This window comes from Pelobates fuscus, chromosome 4, assembly GCF_036172605.1.
Source record: "Pelobates fuscus isolate aPelFus1 chromosome 4, aPelFus1.pri, whole genome shotgun sequence".
In the NCBI taxonomy this organism is placed as follows: domain Eukaryota; kingdom Metazoa; phylum Chordata; class Amphibia; order Anura; family Pelobatidae; genus Pelobates; species Pelobates fuscus.
In genome coordinates, this window is record NC_086320.1 from 350,968,406 (window position 1) to 350,992,097 (window position 23,692).

At 38.8% G+C, this 23,692-nt stretch overlaps 1 protein-coding gene across 1 annotated transcript in view; it reads left to right on the top strand.

Annotated features, from left to right (window-relative positions):
- Positions 1 to 23,692, top strand: part of MYO3A (myosin IIIA) — a 168,731-nt gene that overhangs the window by 73,786 nt on the left and 71,253 nt on the right. Inside the window, exons 18-22 of the mRNA XM_063453143.1 lie at positions 1,147 to 1,357; positions 3,095 to 3,242; positions 12,625 to 12,778; positions 17,910 to 17,998; positions 21,397 to 21,526. Of these exons, the coding sequence (XP_063309213.1) occupies positions 1,147 to 1,357; positions 3,095 to 3,242; positions 12,625 to 12,778; positions 17,910 to 17,998; positions 21,397 to 21,526 (732 nt within the window). The remainder of the gene's footprint in view (positions 1 to 1,146; positions 1,358 to 3,094; positions 3,243 to 12,624; positions 12,779 to 17,909; positions 17,999 to 21,396; positions 21,527 to 23,692) is intronic.

Consider the following 23,692-nt stretch of genomic DNA (forward strand, 5'->3'; position numbering starts at 1 on the left):
TTCACCTCCAAATTCTTATTCCGCCAAAAGACATCCACAGGTCAGGGTTTAAAAATGTAAAGAAAATGTATTCGATAAAAATATATATAAATATATAGTCCAGGACTATTCTTCTACATCTATATCCTATGCTAAATTGGTGACTGCTTATATATTTATATATATTTTTGTCGAATATATTTTCTTTAAATTTTTAAACCCTGACCTGTGGATGTCTTTTGGCGGAATAAGAATTTGGAGGTGAACGGAAGGATTGTTTTGACCCCCATCATAACTGGGAAGGTACCCTAAGAGCGCTTATACCTACTTTGATTTAGTGAGTGCAACTGATTACTGCGCACAATACATTATATTTGTAACAATATCACACTATGTTTTGCTTTATGTTTTCTCTGTAGATTTACACAGCTATCTCCCGAATAGTTTTTTTGTTGTGGTTTCCTAGGTAATGCATAATGGCTATTTTCACTGTTCCATACATTCAGGTAAACTAACTTTTGTCAATAGAATACTCAGAAAAATGTGTCTCCTCCCATTTGATGGAGGGAAATGAACCACTAACATTAAACTAAGTAGCTATAGATGCTACAACTTTGCAAAGTATTGTAAACCAATGTATAAAAAAAAATTAGCAAAGATTACATTTATGATGATAACCCCCCCTTCTATTTTAAAAACCTTTCTATTACTGGTACTAATACTCATCACTTAGAGTCTATTTAAATTACTACAAATCATTAGAGGTCCCCTGTGCCCACACATATGCCACTTTAAGACAAATATTTCTTAAATAGCCTTAGCATCATCAGGAATGGTGGGATCAGAATAAGAAACATCAGTTTAGAAGATGAAATTGAGATATTTGGAGATATGGCATTCATATAAATGGCATGATTAAATATAAGTGCATTTATAAGGAATAAGAGGTTTTATATTGTCTTAAGTGATCGCCATATTTGACAACAGTCCTTTATGTGCCACGATAGTTCAACTGTTTGTTCTTCTGTTATGACAAAATTGTAATTTCCAACTTGTGCCATTAACATGCCCTCTGTGCTGATCCCCTTAAAAAGTAAATTTTCTTATAGCAATTGAATCTATATCTCAATAGTGCTTAACATACTAACCTTACTAATTACATTATAGCTGCCTCTTTGCTATATATTCAGCCTGATGAACTACAAGATGCTCTCACGTCTCACTGCGTGGTGACACGTGGAGAAACGATTATACGTCAAAACACAGTTGAAAAAGCTGCGGATGTAAGAGATGCCATGTCTAAGGCTTTATATGGGCGTCTTTTTAGCTGGATTGTGAACCGAATTAATGTCCTACTGAAACCTAATGAACAGTTAAGGTAATAATGTCACAAACTTTTTAATGGTTAACAAATAATATTTATTGCAAAGTATTCTGTTTTAGGAAACAATTTTGTGTTAAAAATTGAATATTTCATTATATTCTGTATCACACCTATGTTATTGGCAACAAAACTAACTAACTAACTAACTAACTAATTTACTAATGAAAACAAGTTTTATTCTGCTAATTATTAATGATATGGCAAATTATAGGCCCCCTCGGATATTGAAGAACTATAAGTCCTATGATTCTGTGCTAAGTTGTCAATAGCTATGATAGCAACAAAATATTTTTGTTCATTATTTTTATTTTCACCAGATAGTGAATTAATACAAAGTGACACACAATTCAAGGTAGGGACTTACCTTTTGGTCAGGGAACACAGTTCAGCATTGCATGTGGGTGTGCTTAGCCTCATCTGGAACACTCCTTGCTCATAAAATGAATAGGTAGTAGCAGATAAAGACTGGGTGAGACTGGTGGTGTATCCAGGTTTTGTGCTGCCCTAGGCAGGACAAAACTCAGGCACCCCCCCCCCCCCCCACTGCCCCACCTTCTAAATACACACACATTCACTGACAGCACGCAACACTAGCTAACACTAGCTAACAGAGATATACACTAACAGACACATACAGTCACTAGCACACACACACATTCACTAACAGACACGCATATACTCTCACTAACAGACACACACATAGTAACACACTCCCTAACAGACACAGTCCCTGACATACACACACTCACTAACAGACACACACTCACTAACAGACAAACACACACACACACACTAACAGACACACACACTAACAGATACACACACACACACACACACACTAACAGACACACACTAACAGCTTCCCTTAGTGAGACACATTGCTAACAGATAGAGGAGGAGAGACATAAAGAGAGTAAGAAAGAGGTAATCTTGAGTTCTCTATAAAAAGAAAAAAAATACCTAGATAGAGTGTGGTTAGTGATGTAAAAGAAAAAGAGACAACATGGTAAAATGAGCGAAATTACAGGAAAGAAGGGAGTACTTAGTAGACCTTTGCATTTAAATTCGTCTCAATTGCGATCCGGACGCATTTTGACCGATCAGCTATTCAGCAAATTCTTTATTTGTACCCAAGCAGACAACTAAAGTGATGGCGGAACATTCGGTATTCACTGTTACGCTGCAGGTGCCGAAAAAAGAAATTCTTGATGGGAAAAAAGATGGTTGATGGCTAGGGGACAGCCACTAAATGTTGATTTTATTCACAGATCAAGTGAGAGGTAATTAGTGGAGGGAAAGAGGGGAGTAGCAGTAGGAACATCTATATTTATATATTTTATGTATTGGATGTTCAAAAAATATATAAGTATATAGGTGTGGACCTTCGCTGCTCTTTTCCCCTTTTCTAGTTACTTTTTCTCGCTTGATCTGTGTACCACATGGCTTACCCTTTTTGCTTTGTCGGAATGTTTCCCCTAATAGTTTCTCATGAAAAACATTCAACCTAGTATGAACCTTATGTTGGACGTCCTGAACAAAATGAAAATTTCAGGAAAAATTATTAGGCCAAAGTAAATTCCACCGGACACAAGTCTAATAAATAGAACCATTAAATGATGTACCCGGAGAGTGTATTAAACAAAGGTTTTTTGTTATAATTAAATTTACATTGTTTAATTTGTTTATGTTATAGCTGCATTTAAGTTGTTACATTGTTTGATTTGTTTTTAGTGAGGAAGATGCTGGATATAATATTGGAATTCTTGACATATTTGGCTTTGAGAATTTTAAAAAGAATTCATTTGAACAACTTTGCATCAACATTGCAAATGAGCAAATCCAGTTCTACTTTAATCAGCACATTTTTGCTTGGGAGCAGGTATGCCATCGTTTACAATATTTTCTTTTTTGTTTTTCCTTTTGATTGTTTGTTCTCATCGACAAGTCTGAACATACGTAACATAAAATATACAATATAAAATATACCTTCATGAAAATATGACTTTAATATGCATTAGTGAAAGAACAGTTAGATTCCGGAATACTTTATTGCCATTATTATTATTTTTTAGTTAATCAGAATCACCATAATTCCTTATATGTAAAATGTACTAGGAAATAAGCAGAAAAGATAATTTTGAGGAAAAGTGAAACTGTAAAATCCTGCTTTTTAGGGGACCTCCTCATTCTTAAAAAAAAATTGGTGGTTAATGGGGACAAGCAAAACCTTGATTCTGGGCCCATGTCTAATCCCTTGGTCCTAGGAGGCCTCCTATGATTGATTTATAGTTAATCCCACTCTGCTTTATTCCGTTATTTAAAATACAGATACAGTGGAAGGGTCAAAAGTAGTGATGTCCCGAACGGTTCACTGGTGAATAGTTCCTGGCGAACATAGCTTGTTCGCGTTCGCCACGGATGGCGAACATATGCGATGTTCGGTCCGCCCCCTATTCGTCATCATTGAGTAAACTTTGACCCTGTACCTCACAGTCAGCAGACACATTCCAGCCAATCAGCAGCAGACCCTCCCACCTCCTAGACAGCATACGATTTAGATTAATTCTGAAGCTGCATTCTTTTTTTTTTTTTTAAGACAGAAGTGTGTTATATTTGAGCATGCTAGGCTGAACGTGCGTATATCATGGCTAGTTGCACTGAGGGTATGAGTATATAGCAGTACATTGTTGTGAAAGATGGCTGTCATGTTTAAGGTGTAGCTTGCACGACACGTTATCAACTGTGTATTTATATCAGCAGCTCCACCACTAGTTATAAATCAAGTGTGAGTCGCCCCATGAGATGAGACTAGTGAATAACATAATACATGAACGGTTAAGGTAAAGGCATGTAAGGAACTAAGACAATAAACTCTTTAGGAGGTGAACTAATGACATGTTTTAACGCCGCCATATTGGGAGAGTCGCAAATGAGTACGTCAGCCTGGGCGGCTGTGCTCTGTGCGTCTATTAGCTCCAGACAGCCTCTCAGGGGTGGACCGGGATAACCCCCACCAGTCCAAGGGAAGTAGCTGCTCCTGGGCATCCCAGGATCGGGAGATCGGCCGCCTCTCCCGCCCGGTGAGCACCAGGCCACACTTGCCACGCGGAGGTAAGTAAGATTCTGTCGAGTTGCTGACCGCTATTAAGCATGTCGGGTCGGTCAGGTAGGAGCAATATTGCTGGGTCATCCCCTTCTGGGGTGAAATTCGCTTGTTGATAGCTGCTTAAAGTGAGATATTGAGGGAGCTCACTCGAAGTGCGTCTTACCTCCATGACAGCTAGACCCCGCCCCCTGGAAGCTGTATTCTTAGTGAGAGGAGGGACAGTGTAGCTGCTGCTGATTTAATAGGGAAATCGATAGCTAGGCTAGTGTATTCAGTGTCCACTACAGTCCTGAAGGACTCATCTGATCTCTGCTGTAAGGACAGCACCCCAAAAAGCCCTTTTTAGGGCTAGAACATCAGTCTGCTTTTTTTTTTTGTAATCTAATTGCAGTTGCCTGCCTGTCAGCATGCGTGTCAGGCTCACAGAGTATACTGTGCCCACTTGCCCAGCGCCACCACTCATATCTGGTGTCACAATAGCTTGCATTTAACAAAAAAAAAACTTTTTTGACTGTAATATAATAGCAGTCAGTTTCCTTCACATGTGTGCGTTTCAGGGCCTGCCAGGGCACAGTGTCACACCAGTGCAACTCATATCTGGTGTAACAGTAGTGTACATTTAAAAAAAAAATACAGGGGGCTTGTTGTCACCTTTCGGGGACCCTTGGTGTTGTATGTGGCTAGGTGGAGGAAGAGACCTTCAATTACATCAGTGAGGACAAGGAACGGGACATGGCTAGCTTGGCATCCAACCTTGTGCAAATGGGGAGTTTGCGGTTGTACAAATGGACTGTTTGCGGTTGTTTGCGGTGCTTTAAACGGTGAGTTTGGTCTGTCACTGTGAAGCGGGCGTAACCCTTACACTACTTGATCGATACAACATCATACCTGATGTTTTAAAGCACGTTATTCCAAACAATTTAGGAATGTTAGGCGATTTATGCCCTTAATGGATTAAAACCAGACTCTGCATCAACTATGTAATTTTCCATGGGAGTTTTGCCATGGATCCCCCTCCGGCATGCCAAAGTCCAGGTGTTAGTCCCCTTGAAACAACTTTTCCATCACTATTGTGGCCAGAAAGAGTCCCTGTGGGTTTTAAAATTCGCCTGCCTTTTGAAGTCTATGGCGGTTCACCCGGTTCGCCCGTTCGCGAACATTTGCGGAAGTTCACGTTCGCCGTTCGCAAACGGAAAATTTTATGTTCGCGACATCACTAGTCAAAAGGTACCAGATGAACAAAACCTTTATGCATTTCAGACATTACTATCTTTAATATGTCATGATAAATAGGCAAGTCTTGCAGGAACTTATCTTTTTCAGAGAAGAGAGCATGGAACATGCATGGAATAATGTGCAGGATTTTTTTTGGTTCCCATGTTATTATTTTTAATACTCAGTTTTTTTGTTCAATATAGTGGAATGATGGTGTCTTGAGTTTCTATATTTGTTTTTATTTTGAGGAAATAGTTCTTAATGTACCAGAATCAACAGAAATGTTCTGTTTTATGTTTCCAGTAGTGATTGTACCGCTTCATTCTTTGATCTGTATTAATATTAGCACCGGGGAAGTACATGGGCAAAAAATCTGGTTCGGGACTTCGGCTATTCGGCACTCAGGCAATTTGGCACTTCAGTTTGGTTTAGCACTTCCGAAATTCTGAACTTCGGGACTTCGGCAATTCGCCACTTCGGCTCAGTTCAGCACTTACGAAATTCGGAACTTCGGCAATTTGGGAATTAGGCAATTCGGGACTACGGCACTTTGGGAATTCTGGACTTCAACAGTTCCCTAACCCTACCCCTAACCCTACCCCATTACCCTAATACTACTAGGGTTAGGGATTAGGGTTAGGGTTAGGGGTAGGGTTGGATTAGGGATTAGAGTTAAGGATACGGTTTGGGGTTTGGGGTAGGGGTGTGAGCCTTGTCGGTCCACCGATCTGCCGACATCGGGATCAGTCGGACCGCCGCTCCCACCCCGGTAAAAGAAGCATTAAGCATCAGTGACGCTGGGCGCTACGCGCCCACTCCTTTTAAAGAGGCAGCGCATTCGTACCAACCCCCAATGGTCAGAAGAGCTCTAAACAAGAGAGCTCAACGTACACATGCCTTTTGGGGGCAGAGTTATGTAAATCACACCCCCAATCATATAAAAGCCCAGTCTGCCTCCAAATCAGTGGCCTGTTGTGGTTCCTAGTGTCCCCTCAACGCGTTCCTGTATTCTTTTGATTGTTCTTTTTGTTTTGACCTGGCTTGCTCTTGACTATTCTGATTTCTGATTTCCCTGACTCGGCTACGTTCCTCGCTATTGTGTATTTCTAGCTTCCTCTGAACTTGGCTTGTTTCTGGCATTTCTTGTAGTTTCTATTATTCTGGCCATTCTAAGGACTGGTTTTTGGGACTTTCTACCTGTCTCTATCGTCTTGGCGATTTTCACTCTGCGTATTGGGTATTAACGTTACAAGGGGTTAGGGGTAGGGGTAGGGTTACATTCCTGTCATCATTCCCTTAATTTTTCCTCCCTCTCCTGTTTTGCCACTTTTCAGAAATCTGAAGTACTTTGGCACTTCAAAAGTTAGGTTCGGCATCGAAATTCGGCAATTTGGCAATTCAGACATTCGGAAGCATCCGAATGTCCGAATTGCCAAAATTTGTCAGAATTTACATTCGGTACGGAACAAATTGCACATGTCTAATTAGCACTCAATGATATAATTTTTGTTTTCTTATTGGCAAAGGAGTTCCCAGCCTCTCATTTCTTTCTACTATTTATGATAGATAATTCCCACAGTAAATCCCTGCGGGATTATTTAGTATTTAGTAAGCCATTATTTGTTGAGAGTTGATCACGTCTTTGCTGAAACAATTTCTCAATCTCAGCTTCCTCTCCACATTGACTCTGTTGGTCTAAAAAAAAAAAAGCATTCAGATCTCCGGAAGACAATAACAAAAATAAAAATAAGTAGTTTTTTTTCCCATTTTATCTTAAAATGAATTTGGATTGAATTGGTTTAACCATTTCAAGAGCAGGGCTTTCATTATGCACTATAGATCATTGTTTACCTGTTCATTAAAGAGTTTATTTGGATTTAAAAAAAAAAGGTTAAGCATGTTATTGGATGCATAGCTAGTACATACATTAGGAATGGGTACAGGGAAGCACCCTCAAATTCGTATGGTGGTGAGTCCATATGGAAAATATGAGGACAGAAAACAGAATATAGTGTAGTTTATTCTATAGGTTGTGAGGTAAAATAAGAGAAATGCCACTTACAATTTTCTGGAGCTTATGTTCACCTTCAGATATATGCGTCTGATCGGTATGACCCCAACCTGTGGATATGTCGCTCAGTTTGGTTCCTTGTAGATAGTAGCTCAGGGTCAAGGGCCAGTTGAGATGTCAAGTGTTCACGGGTATTTCCCTCAAAATTGTAGTATTACAGATGTTCACCAATTACATAAAATGAGAATAAAAACAGAAAATAGTGCTCTATTGTTTTGTTAGTGTAAAAGCAAAATAAAAAGAGGTATATTCACATAAGGAGAACAAATACATGAGGTTGTTGCTCAATCCTGTGTAGTGTAGGTGGTTTACTCCTCACAAAGGAGGTAAAAAGTGTGGTACCTTCGGATAAAAAAATCAGGAAGGTCCAGGTAAGGTAAAAAAAATAGAGTTATCCCTCCAATGGAAATCTTTCAGTTTCTCAATAACTGCAATAATAACTATTGAAGATTTAAGAGGCCTGAGACACTGCACCCAGACCACTTCAATGAGCTGAAGTGGTCTGGGTGCCTATAGTGTCCCTTTAATACTAAATTGGGGGTTATTCACTGAGAACTTTGGATTCAATGTGTTGAGCCACCCCCATAAAGTAGGAGGTTGATTTGTTTCAGAATACCAATAATAGGTCCTTTTTGCTAATTTATTTATTCAATAGCACCCATCAATTTCTGACCTCTATGTAGTCAAGTGTTTGTGATTTTTGTAGAGATACAGTTTTCTGAAATGTGTTAACACTGTGTGTTGCTGTATATTTATGGATGAGATAGAATAAGCTAGCTCCACGTAAATACTTCGAATGAGGGCCAGCAGCAAATAGATTTTACCATTCCCGAACTGTTCAGTATTAAATCAGTGTAGGTTTGATGAACCACCTGCTAACACAGGAATATCCCAGTCTTTGAGGCTACGTTTCAATCCCTAGATTTTCCGATTTACTATAAGAAGACACACATGCATGTAATCAATTAACTTTCAAAAAGTGTTAATCATTGAAGGTGTCTGTGACATTCTCTGGCATTTGTCACTGTCGTCTACATTTGCAGGACAAGAATAGTTCAAGATGGGCAATAAAGATTATTTCTCCAGTGCCATGAAAACTCCACGGAATATTTAAGGCCATGCATAATGTCATTATTTGTTATTATAATATCTATTACGTATGCAGTATGCTTATATATTTTGTAGACAATGTGTCTGTCACGATTAGGCACCCAAGTTCCCCTCATTTGCATTAAATATGTATTTACTAGGTCTAGCTATCATTTAATGCTTTCCTTAAAAGTGTTTTGTTTGCAATTTTTTTTTTTTTGGAAGTGTTATGGAACACGTTTGATACTTCTGCTTGTTCCTTTATAATCACCCTATTTCCTGAGGCACCAGGGTTCCAAAAGTAGCTTCAAGCACAGTACACTGACATTGCTACTGACAGTCTCAGTTCTTATACTCCCTGCTGTGACTTGTAATCGTAGGATATTTAAATATGTTCCTATTTGTTATACGCTTGCACTTCAATATAATACTGAGATTTATCTGGTGTATATTTTACTGATCGGGAGGTTAATGACTGTGTCATTGTGGAATATAGGTTGGCTAATTAGGCATCATTAAGATGCATATCTCTACCTTGTGTATAGAACCCCCTCTTCCACAATTAAAAAAAAAAAGATAGAAGGATTTCCATATTTTATTTTACGCATTTGGTACCTAATGTTAATTGCTGTTATTACAACCGACAATACAATTAATCTTTTTGATATACTAATATATATATGTATACAGAATTTTTTTTTTTAAATAATATTTTTTGAGGGAACACAGGAATTGTGTAGATTACTTTATTACTTTTAAAATATTTAAAACCGAGGAACTAGCACAGGGGAAATGTTTATTTAACAGGGCTTGTCATAAACTAGCAACGAGGTGGAACGCTTGTATTCCTTGAGCATCCATCCACTTACTAAGAGCAAATCGGCCAAACCTTTTGAAATTTTAAATGGATTTAAAAAAAGTAACAAAGTGTGACAAAAATGGAACAGGAGAATTTACTGGGAGGACAGTGAATGCACTTGAGCAGCAAGTGTTGCAAGACTACTGCACAGAAGATTAAATTTGTTGTGGAGATGTTTGCTAAGTGGACATTTATGATAATCTGACGTTATGCAAACATCTGAGGAACGTTGCTGATAATATAGAGATTTCTGTTTGCTTCAGACGTTTCCTGAGACTCGTACTTTATTTGATTTAATTAATCTAGCAAGAAGCATTTGTAAGGTTTGATGTTGCTTCCAAATGTCATCAGATATTGCAAGGTTTATGTAGTGTTTGTTGTGCACGTGCTGTTGTTAAGTTTGATAATTGTTGGGATATTCCATAGTTTGTTGAAACGTGTTGCCCATGGTTTATCAAGTCCAGGTTTTGTCTGTTGAATTAAAGAAGGGCAAATGGCTCTATTAATGTGTTAATGAATCTTACCTGGAGTTATTGTGATAGCTTAAACATGACAGCATATTATAAGGTAAAGGTCCCTTCATTGTCAAATCGAAAATACCGAAACTGTTATTGAAAAACACCAGAATAGCGTAATTGTCATCTTGTTAACACTAAGTAAAGGCGCATAAACAGCCACAAACATGCAGATAATTATCAAATGATAGGATTGATTGGACATAGTTGTTTAGAATTCTGTTTATCTATATTCTAAACATGCAGTAATATTTACAACTCCCCCAAGCCCCCCAAAAAACAAAAAACTCACTTGTGCATTGATCCAAGCCAATCTCAGGTGTAGCTTGTATCAACCATAACCACTGCTTGCATCTTGCTTCAACACTGCTCAACTAGTTTCAGTCTCAACTGAATCCATTACCTGCATCATGCCTACACTATGCTAATTCCCTTACAGCACCCTCTAACTCAATGGTTCCTCTGCACCTTGTTCTAAAATGTGATTGTATATTGTTTTTACTGTAAACTCCATTCTTTGCATCGTATTAGCACCCACATTAAAGTATCAACTGTCTTCTACATGCACAACATTCACAATAGACTTCCATCTATATTAATATCGTTAATGTAAAATAAATGAAAAAGATTAATAAAAATGTAGAATCATAATGCACAAATAATTATGAGACTGTACATGAATTTAATTTTTTTTTTTAAATTTACTGAAACATTTTAATGAAAATCTGTCCGCACCAATGCCCACGTATTGCTGTATACACGAGGACGACTGCCACAATAAATTAATATTTGTTTTTTCTTACAGTAAAATATTTTCATAAAAATCTTTGTATTGCTATTAGCATTTTTATTACACAGAGCAGGGTGTAATTGATGTGACCTTTCCAACCATTTATGATAAGTCAAATAAAGTAAAATGTTGCCTCGAGGTTTCTTAGGTCGAACTGCGAAGTAGCAGCTGATTCACTAATCATCATATTGAAATTAATCTTGTACAAATAATAATTTACAATAACCACAGATTTCTTATTGCTGTTGTTGTTATTGATATTAGCAATACATTTTTATTGAGTTACCATACAGGTTATGTATACCTTCATTTCTGATAATAATTTGTAAAACGGACCCTTATCGTGAAGCTGGGAAATTGCTTTGGCTCTTTGATGTCAAATAATAAATCATTCTATTTATCGGATATATATACGCATTTATCTTAAATAGATCTATGATTTTTTTTTATATCGGCCTAAAAGTAAAACAGAATGTATTTGAATCATACCACGCAACTAATATAAAAGTTGAGCCTCATTTTCCCCAGAACCCTCTCTTCATGTTTCAAAATAGATTAAAAATGTTTTTTTTTCTATTTATTTTATAAAATACTTTTTAATCCAGCATCTTCAAAGTGAAAAGTGAAAATATGGATGCGCATTCCCCATGCTTTCTCATGGCTGAAGATTATTCTGTAAAGTCTGAATGGTCGATAATTCAAAGGGAATTCCACATTTTATTCATAACTATTTAAACTGGAAACATTCTCCGAGCAGGATACGTTTCCTGCTCATTTAGGTCATGTTAGTGCGACATTGTTTTCCTTTTCACAAAAAGTAATGTAATTCACTGTCTTATGTTATTTTATTAATGGGCTACCAGACTGAAATCACATTTAATGAGTCATTCTGCCTTTTCTTTACAAGTGCTTTACAAGTTAACCCTATCACTATGAACAGCGACCAGGGCCGGACTGGCTCACCGGGATACTGGGAAATTTCCCGGTGGGCTGCAGCACCTGGGGGCTGCGCAACTATGATTCTTCAGTAATCTTGGCCGCATGAAGGTGCCACCGGGTGGTCGGTCCAGTGGCACACTTTTAGGAGGTCAGCTGCCTCCGATAGGTACCTCCTGTAATGCATGCAGGTGCCGCCGGGCCGGGTGGCCGCCTAGCCGGTCCGGCGGCACACTCACCAATACTGACAGCTATGCAGCTATCAGCTAGCACAGGAGGACTGAAAGAGGGGGCAGAGCTGACTATCACGCTCTATGATTACTCTATGATGTGTCCATGCTATGAATTGTGGGAATTGCGAGGGAGCATGATAGTCAGCTCTGCTATCTCCCTCAGTCCTCCAGTGCTGTGCTGTGCTGTCCTGTATCTGACAGACTGTCAGACAAGGTCAGTCTCAGGGGGTGGTGAAAGGGATAAATAATGCAGGGGAGGGGGGGAGAAAGAGACAGAGGGGGGAAGAGAGAGACACAGAGGGCAAGAGAGACACAGGGAGATGGGGAGAGGGAAGAAGAGACAGAGGGGCAAGAGAGAGGCACGGAGGGAGAAAGAGACAGAAAGGAAGAGAGCAATATACTTATATACATACTATATAGAAAAATAGAAACTTTTTTTTTTTTTAGAATGAATATCTAAATGAAGATGTGGATGCAAGAATTATTGAATATGAAGACAACAGGCCACTTCTGGACATGTTCTTACAAAAACCAATGGGTCTACTTTCTCTTCTCGATGAAGAAATCAGATTTCCAAGAGCTACTGATCAAACACTTGTTGGTAAGTGTAACTTCGTTGCACAAGGTCGGACACAAGGTGGCAAAATGTGTGAAATTAAAATTAAGCACAAATCTGCTTTGTCGAGATAAAATTACCGTATATACTCGAGTATAAGCCGACCCGAATATAAGCCGAGGCCCCTAATTTTACCCCAAAAAACTGGGAAAACTTATTGACTCGAGTATAAGACTATGGTGAGAAATGCAGCAGCTACTGGTAAATTTCTAAATAAAATTAGATCCTAAAAAAAATATATTAATTGAATATTTATTTACAGTGTGTGTATAATGAATGCAGTGTGTGTGTATGAATGCAGTGTGTGTGTATGAATGCAGTGTGTGTGTATGAATGCAGTGTTTGTGTATGAATGCAGCGTGTGTATGAATGCAGCGTGTGTGTATGAATGCAGCGTGTGTGTATGAATGCAGCGTGCGTATGAGTGCAGCGTGCGTATGAGTGCAGCGTGCGTATGAGTGCAGTGTGCGTATGAGTGCAGTGTGCGTATGAGTGCAGTGTGTGTGTATGAATGCAGTGTGAGTGTATGAATGCAGTGTGAGTGTATGAATGCAGCGTGTGTGTATGAGTGCAGCGTGTGTGTATGAGTGCAGCGTGTGTGTATGAGTGCAGCGTGTGTGTATGAGTGCAGCGTGTGTGTATGAGTGTAGTGTGTGTGTGTGTTGCAGAGCCTTGCTGGGGGGTGGGCAATTTTTTTTTTATTATTTTCATTTTTTTTATTATTATTATTTATTATTATTTTATTTATTTTATTTAATTATTATTATTATTGTATTATTATTTATTTATTCTTATTTTTTTATTATTACTATTTTTTTTTGTCCCCCCTCCCTGCTTGCTACATGGCAGGGAGGGGGGCTCTCCTTCCCTGGTGGTCCAGTGGCATTGGCAGTTCAGTGGGGGGGAGAGGGGGGCTGGCAGAGCTGTAACTTACCTCTCCTGCAGCTCCTGTCACCTCTCTCCTCCTCCGCGCCGTCCGTGCAGCTCCCTCTGTCAGCTCACACTGTAAGTCTCGCGAGAGCCGCGGCTCTCGCGATACTTACACTGGGAGCTGACCGTGGTGCTAAACGGACGGCACGGAGGAGGAGGGAGCTGACAGGAGCTGCAGGACAGGTAAGTTACAGCTCTGCCAGCCCCCCTCTCCCCCAGTCTGTATTATGGCAATGCAAATTGCCATAATACAGACTATTGACTCGAGTATAAGCCGAGTTGGTGTTTTTTAGCACAAAAAATGTGCTAAAAAACTCGGCTTATACTCGAGTATATACGGTAGTTTGTATAATATATCCTTCTGTTTATTTTTGTATTATGTGCCCAAATCTCATCTCACACATATTTCCATTGGAATTGGAACCAGATGGAATGGTTGGGATATATCAGAATATCTAGTGGGGAAGAGGTACTACATCACAAGTCATGATTGTGTAGCTTTTAAAACCATACAAGAAAATATATTTTATCGTCACTGGTTATTGTCTCCACAAGAAGAAGATCAAACTTATCTCTAATGGAATACATTTTATTGCATAACTGTTTGTGAAAATTGCTGGGATTGCATACTGAAACATCTGCTCAGAATATGGGCTAGACCAGCCTAGATGGTCTAGATGAAATATACCACAAAGGGTAGTTGAGAATGACTATTTTAGTATGATCCTGTGGGACTTCAAGATCCAGGCAGACAAACAAGTACTGGCCAAACAACTTGACATCGTGGTGGTAGACAAGTAATGGAAGACTGCATTGGTGGTTGATGTTACCCAGTGACTAAAACATTGGGAAGAAGGACGTTGAGTAGATGGACAAATACCAAGAACTGGAAGAAGAGCTAGAAAGGATGAGGAGAGTGAAGGCAGTGGTAGTCCCAGTTTATGATAGGAGCACTTGGGGCTGTGACCCCCAAATTGGGGGAGTAGCTTCAACAGATTTTAGGTGGGAAAGGGTGAGATCGCGGTCAAGAAGAGTGCAGTTCTAGGAACAGCTATGATACTGCGCAGAACCCTCAGATTCCCAGGTGTCAGCAATGAGGAATAAATATACCACCCAGGAGGGGTGAGAAATCAATTTTATATATATATATATATTTATATATATATATTAAAAGTTGAAGTCAGGTAGCTTAAATATCTCTATATCCTATTCTACTAACAACATCTGCAGGGATAATGTATCATTTTGTGGCCCTTTGAAAACTAAATTTTATAAAATACAAATGCCCATGAGTCGCTGATAGAGGACCCCCTAATCCAACGAGAGGTGCAATCCCACATAGACCAATTTTCCACGTGAACCGCATACCAGACTCCACCCATGACAAGATTTGGGAGGCACACAAATGTGTGGTCCACGGCCTCCTGATTCGACATGGAGTGCAACATAAAAAACAAATCACTCAGGAAATGGCCGACCTCTCACGGAAAGTAGCGGACCTGAAAAGGAGCACACATTCTCGTTAAACGAAGACACATACAAGCAACTGATAATGGCCAGGGCAGAACTGAACTCCCACATTTCCCAAAAGATTGTCTTACAATTCCGACAACCCCCGAAAACCTTCTACGAATATGGCAACAAAAGCGGCAAGCTGCTGGTAAGAGCCCTGAGGAAAGCAAGGCAGAAATGCTTTATCTCAGAAATTAAATATGACGGAACCACCCGAAACACCCCAAAGTCGATTACGGAATTATTCCGGCTCTATTACGAATCCCTGTACAACCTCCACAACCGCAATGAAGCCACAAGGGAACACATACCTAGCCAAGCACCTCACAACCAAGGTATACACAGGCGCAGCTCTCATCAGAAGAACTATCCATTGCTTTGAAACTGGCCAAAAATGGGAAGAGCCTGGGCCCTGATGGCTTCACCATCAAATACTATAGAACCTACTATAAAACACTGGTGCCACACCAAATTGACATGCTTAATGCAATCAAGGATGGGGGGACCCTCGAACACACAAAAAGCGCCCATTGTGGTGCTGCCTAAGCTGGGCCTGGCAATCAGACCTGGACAGCTCACAATACAACAAAACCAACCTGCCAAATACCTGACCAACTTCTTAATATTTGGTGCTAAGGTTATGCACCGCTGACATTAGCTACGTCGCACCACACAGCACTGCACGGTCTCACCAACACGCTACTTTAATGACATACGAATTGGCCCACAATTGTGCAAGGTTATACTATTGTAACACGACCCAGATGTTTTACTAATGTATGCACTTTTCACATCAATAAACTTTGAATAAAAAAAATAAAATAAAAAAATACTACTGCCCGGCCCCCATATTTTTGTTGGTTCCTGTACAGATGTATATTTAATTCAAATAAAAAATAGTATTTAAAATGCATGATTATTTTTATTGTACTCTGTGATTTACAGTCATTTTTAGACAAAGTGAATGCGTATACCTGGAGCTTTTAATCTAACCTTGCTACTGACATTTGAAGATAAAATGGTACCCTATGTTTATCACAAACCAGTCACCTGGCATTTAAAAACAAATCTGATAATCTTTCAAATCACAAATGCCGCTGTCACTGAAAAGTGTGAAGGTTCTGCTCAGTAAACTTTAAAATTAGTAAAATTAAGCAAAAACTCCAATAGCCAAATTATACTACAAATCTGAGTTAAAAATAACCAACAACTGATATTTTTCCAGCTTCAATGTTCAGGCCAAAAATTACCCTGTCAATTCTCCAAGACCAAGTATATTTAGAAAATGAAATGTTAAAAATAATATAAAGGCTACAATTGAGTTCCAACTTTAGTGCCCAGAATGAGATTTTTTTTTTTTTCGTTATTGTGTAGCATTTCGTTTCTTTCAACTGCTGGAGTGGAATGGCTGTTTTTGTGCATATATTTATTTGGAATATTTTTAAAGGCAAATCAGTTCTTATTTTGAGTGTAAAGTGCTACATTTTTAGATACTCTATTGGTTTCCCTGGTGATTGCTCTTTAAATACCCCTCTCCCCAGAACATCACCTAATTTTTCCTTGATGCATCTCCTACCTTGTTCCATTTAAGTCTTTTAAGATAAACTCAATACATAATAAGTACAACATGTGCCTATTTTTACTAGAGCTAATTAATAGCAACATTTCTCTCCTGGATTTCTACAGCATATTATTTCTTATTGTAAAAACAAATATAAATATATACAGAGAACGATAGAAGAAGCATATTGGTGAATTTGCCATCAAGGAATTTGGGATTTCATCATAATAAACCATGAGACTGAAGGTTGATTTATTTATGAATGTTTCCAAACACTCCCTTCCAGATTGTGTTTTGTCTGTTTTAATACACGTTAGTTTAGGGTAAGGGCTTGGATTAAGGTAGAGTTTGGGTTAATGTTCCATTAGTCTTAGGGCCGCCCTGAAACATGTCCCTCTTTGTCTAAGATGCAATCTGAAGGATTTGCAAACCAGGAGGAAGCTGCAATATGCAGATCCTCCTGCAGATCTTTTTCTCATGGTCATTGTTGGTGAGGGACCTGGGGAGACAGAATAAGACTGTTTCTGTCTTCTCAGCTCCTTTAATCATCATTTTTCAGGCAGGGGATATACCTGATACTATAACCTCTAGAACTAGGTATCAACTTTACAGGAAGTGGATGTGATACCATGTATCATTTTATAAAGTTACCACTATATGTACAGAATTACACTATCTGTTAGACGCAACTTATCTCCATCCCAAAAAGACGTGTGTGTGTGTGTGTGTATATATATATATATATATATATATATATATATATCTCAAACTAATCTTGAGCTGCTTGAAAAGAGTAATGCTTATAATATTAACCCCAATACTAATTCTAACTCTAACCCTAGCCCTAATCTTAACCTTAAAAATTATGTAACAGAAACATTTGACAACAGTAAAGAAAGTATTATTTGATAATAATGCACCACCTCTGACCTCAGGAGATGTCCATAAACCACTCAACTCTCTGTATCGTGGTTTAATATTATGTCTCCAGATGCCTCAAAAACATAATCTTCCAGAAATATATAGTTCAAAGTCATGTATTGTATGCATTTACGTGTGTGTTTATTAAGTATTTCAAGGCTACAGATGTTAATGATTTGTAATGATTTACAGAGAAATTTGAAGACAATCTGAAATCAAAGTATTTCTGGCGACCTAAAGGGGTTGACCTAACATTTGGCATCCATCATTATGCAGGAAAGGTAAAGTGAATATTATTTTGTGGACTGTACTAAGATAGACTGTACTATCTATCGATCATTCTATCTATCTATCTATCTATCTATCGTTCTATCGTTCAGTTTATACTGGACAGAGATAGCATATTTAATTTAGGTTTCATATCGAAAAGTAAACATGAGCATACCTGTTAAAGTAAGTTGGAAATACAGCAAGTAAACAAGAAGTAAAAGTACAAACAAGAATTAGCAAAAGCAGAGCTCACAGATCATTTCCTCTTTTCTTCCCTCTAAATTAAATCTTGATATACTTAGATTCCATTAGTTCAGTTCTAAGAACCAGTGTTTGATCTCAATAGCAATGGTTCCACAAACTCTAAAGCTAAAATGTAAGTTCAACTATCATTAATTACTTTATGAACTCTACATCGCTGAGAAGTAAGGTCTAAATCATCAATAAAAGTTTTCTCTTCCGCTTTCAGAATTAACAGTGGGTAGATGGAAATCCTTACAGTTTAGGTGAATAAGACCTTTAACCGTATTATAAATGTATTGAAAAATGTTAAATAGAAACTGATGGTATCATAACATTCTCATTAAAAAGACAATAGAACATTTGGTTTGACTTTATCCCAAAAACTCAGCTCCGCCTGTGCTCGCATTACTGTTTCCCCATAGCATTATTTAATGCTTCATTGCTTTCCTATGGGGATTCCTGTGACGCTGGAAGTTCTCATGCATACCGTGAGGATGTCCAGCATCGTTTAGGCACCCAAAAGTCGTCTTAGCACCAGGAAGTCCCTCTAGTGGCTGTCTAGTAGACAGCCACTAGAGGAGGAGTTTATAAAAACTGCAATAATTACATGGGCAGGGTTAAAGGTGATGGGAGCTTGCACCCAGACCACTTCAATGAGGTGAAGTGGCCTGGGTGCCTACAGTGTCCCTTTATCGATCTTCCAAAATGCCAGGATTCAAATCAACATCTACTAGAAGGTAAAGAGAAATGACTACCTGACAGCAGGTGAGCAACAGAGTAACTAGAAACATGTCCAAATGAGAATGTCAGAAAACCTAAATAACCATTAATACTAAAATGAAATAGCAACAATCAAGGAAATGATAATAGAGCAAGCCAAAGGGGTATCAGGAGAGTCAAACAGAGCAAGCCAGATCAAAACTGACATGCTCAAACCATACAGCAACAATAACCATGCAAGGGGACTCAGGCTTTAGTGGCAGCGGGTTGCATAGTCCTCTTCACATTAAGTCATTCACTGTTAATTAAGTGGTGTGGATGCTGGCGCATGCAAGCAAGGGATGAACAACTGTGTCCTTAATGGTAATGAAGAAAATGTGTGCATTATCAGTGCAGCTATAAAGAGGAGCCATTGGGGGCACCTTCTTGGTAACTGCTGGAACATTGACAGTATAGGAAGACAAACTGGGAGCATTGAGATTGTGAAGAAGGTGGGATTTTAAATGTTAGGCTAAAGTAGACAAACTGAACAGAATGTTTCCAAATCTGCTACTCTGGCCTTAAATTTGAAATTCACTTTGAATTCACCTTGAATTCTCACTTTAATGAATGACCCAGTAAAAGTCAAGAATTTCAACATTTTCCATTTTAACACAATAAGGATAGTGACAAAACCTGGACCACTGGTGTGCCAGGGGGTCTGGGCCATGAGCCACTGCCTAAGCTTATGAAAGTATCCCACTAACAGAGATAGCACTTGGGTCAACTTAAACAACAACATAAAATGCTTGGGCCATAACGAAACAGGTGATAAGACAATTTCAGAGATATAATGCAGTGCTTTAAAGATTGTGGTCACACCTTAACCTTAGTAAGACAGCATTGAGAACAGAAATTAATGGAAGAGCAAGCCCAATTTAATCCACTTACCTGAGTTCTATATAACTTAAAAATGTTCGCTCATACAAGTAAATGTTATATTTTAAACATAAACAGTAATTTAACAATGTCATATACTGACAATATACTAGGCTTTATTTAACTAATTCCAAGAGAGTATTTCCCTGTCTATGAAAATAAAGAACAGACTGTGGCGGAACTACCCTCGCCACTGTGAACTGGAGAAGCCTGATTGCCCGCCTGCTCCCTTTGGATTATGGCCCTGCAGTTCAAACCTTGATTTTCCCTACAGAAAGGCTTATTCGTGCCTTTCTGCCAGAGTGTTCGGTAGATCCAATCTACCGAACAAAGTACCGATCTAAGGACCACCTGGGAACTGGAGTGTGCCATCAATTGACCACCCAGCAGCTGCGGTTAACCGCAGCTTAATTGACGAGCGCTGGGTGGCCTTTGTTCGTAAAACGAACACGTGGTGGCGGCCATCTTTGACTCCCGAACAGCGGTGTTTTGCCGTCGAGTGTCTGGAACTAAAATCGGACACTCGACTAGGCAAACACCGCTGAGACCTCCAGACTTCCATGGATTCGTGCCACAACTACCGAACGAGCCACTGTTCTGTAGAAAGACTAATGTACATATGGGGATTCATCCAGACTTCGGTATAACTCTGGATGGCAATCCGTTCGGGACTTTTAACGCACGTTTTGGGACCGACCGCAAGGCCAAACCTCATGGAACTATTTTCGGTTACTTTGCCTGTGCGGTCGGTCAAAACTTTAAAGTCCCATAACTCCCAAACCCTTTATCCGAATGGGTTGATTTTCACATATGTTGTTCCTCCAGACTAGAGCTATATGGAGCTATACTGGATTTGTGGATGTATCCAAAGTATTTAGGGTACATCCAAAACTCAGGTAAAACTATGTACATGTTAATTATGTTAACTGGTTATCTGAGGGGAGGGAATCTGTGGGTTGTAACCGTTATGCTATTGGTATACTGTAAATCCCTCCCTTGCATGGGATAATGTCTTAAAAGGAGGTGATGTGAATAAATCTGGAGTTCCTGTTTTAACCCTCAAAGTGAAGTGTCGTCTCATTCTTGGGGGAGGAGTTATTGTATTCTGTTCCAGTTTGACTGCTAGGAGTGCAAGCCTATTCGTATGGTTCCTATTCAACTGTCTACAGCATTCAGAGGCTTGAGAGGATTCATATGCTTCTCAGATACGGTGATTGTGGTGTCTGCCAGAGTGCTTGGAGTCCTCAGGAAACGCTAGGAGCATCCTTTAACGGAGGTACTCAGTCGGGGTGCCAGGCGATCCGTTACACAGACAATTTATATTTCATTCAATTTCAAACACTTAATTAAATTTTAACATGTTTAGACATATATCAGACTAGATAGCTTACAATAAAGCAACGATCACATTGGATAAGTGTTCATTGCAACAGAAAATTAGTAGTAGAATCGAAATAACATTTGGTCACATTGAAGAAGTTTAATCACTTCTGAAACTTTTTCTTATTAACAAAGAATTGCTTTTTAGGTTCTCTACAATGCAAGTGGATTTCTGGAAAAAAACAGAGATACATTACCAGCTGACATAGTGCTTCTCCTGCGTTCCTCTGAAAATAATCTAATTCGCATTTTAGCTACTAATCCTCTAACAAAAACAGGTAATTGTCTGCCATGCTGAAAGATGTACAAGCGTTATCACTCAAGTAAGAATTCAAAGGGAATTTTACATTTGAAGCCAGAGTAATTGAACTGAAAGCATAGCTGACTTTTTAAATGTTTATGGGTTAGTTTCGTTCTATTTTTTCACTCTAAATTAATAACCAAGTTAAAATAGAAGCTAAAGAATTTTCAGTATATTATTGAGATTCTTCTCATAGATAAATCGTGAATTTTTTATAGTTTGTGTTAACCTCCTGCTTATTTGATAATTTTTTTTACATATTATATCAGTGTTTAATTTTGTTAATGGTTGGTAAAAGCCTGGACAAATTATTTATAAGCCATCCCATAAAATAAATTCAGTAACACAAATAAAAATACATTGCATAACAAACCCACTGATTGTTTTTCTGTATTGTAGGGTTTTGTTTTGAAAGGTGTAAATAATGTTAAAAATGTATCTGACTTACGGTAGATTTAGATAACCTAAATAACAATGAGGCCATTGCCATATTTGCAATAGTATAGTGGACGGGGCAATAATGTTGTAATTTCTGGTTCCCAGTCAACCTGCTATAGAGCTGTGCTGTAGGTATTTGTATTCATTATGGGTTTCCCCTGCATTGCTCAATATTTCTCAAAGTGCATTCTACTAAGGCCTCTGCCATATTTAATGAGGATAAAACGCGTTGCTGGCGTTTTTTATACCACATTTACAAAGACATGCAAATTCAGGAAATATGTAATAGTGTTCTTTAACTTTAGTAACATTTAACACTGACTGAAAACATTACAGAGCACAAACAACAAAATATTATTCATGAAACACAAATTACAGATTAGATTTGTTTGCATATAGTACCTGATAAATATTGTGTATAAATTATAAGACAATAAAACTGTGATGACTATCCATATTTATTGAGAGGCATTTCTTTGTTCTTGTGTATTGTCCCATTCTAACTTCAAAACTACAGTGCATTCAGAAAGTATTCAGACCTCTTCATTTTTATTTTTATTTATTTTATGTTGCAAACCTTATGCTACAATTCTTTAAAGGGACATGCATCATTTGACATTTTTTTTTGTTAATTAGTAAACAAACAAATATAGAAACTAAACAAAACAAGAGATATAATAAAGAATAAATAATAAATGTTTACAAACGTACTATAAACTTTCTCAGTGTGCCCTGTCTGGCACGCCTTTCAGCCAGGGAAGTTTCTTTAGCCTCCTTCCACATTACTCATCTCTCACCCACTCACTAATCCACCCATCTAAGTTTAACATGAATTAGCACTAGCCATGCATGTATCTCTGTGTCTGGGAGGGTGTGTGTAGGGGGGAGCTTCTTGCAGTGTGTTGTGTACATGGGATGGTTGTTGGCTTGATGTGTGAACTATTTTTATGGCAGGACTGTGTTGTGTGCATGAGGGGTAATTGTGTATGAGAGTTACTGTCTGTGGTGTGGGGCCTCTGTATGAGGGTTACTGTGTGTGAATGTGGATGACTGTGACAGGGTGGCTGTTAAGGGAGTGTGGGAGAGAGTATGAGGGGGGGGTGTGACTGTGGGGGAGTGGAGGAGTGGGGGAGTAAGTGGACAGCTGTTTTTAGGTCTCTCCATAGATACTTGATTGGGTTTAAGTCTAGGCTCCAACTGGGTCACTCAAGGGCATTCACAGAGTTATCCTGGAGCCACCTTTGTGTTGTCTTGGCTGTGTTAGTATTATTGTTGTTTGAAGGTGATCTATCAGCCCAGTTAGAGGTCCTGGGTACTCTGAACCCAGCTGGCTGTGTTAGTATTATTGTTGTTTGAAGGTGATCTATCAGCCCAGTTAGAGGTCCTGGGTACTCTGAACCCAGCTTTCATTAAGGATATCTCTATATCTGTATTTGCTGCTTTTGGCTTTCCAACAAACCTGACCAGTTTTCCAGCCCCCCTCTGGTGAGTCCCCCCCCCCCCCCCCCCCTACTATGCTACCACCATCATGCTTCACTGTTAGGATAGTATTGAGCAACTAAAGAATGGTGCCTGGTTTTCTCCAGACAAGACACTTTGAATTAAATCCAAACAGTTTAAGCTTCATTTCACCAGTCCTGAAAATCTTGTTTCTCACATCCTGAGAGTCTATTAGGTGCTTTATTTTGCAAATACAAAGTGGGCT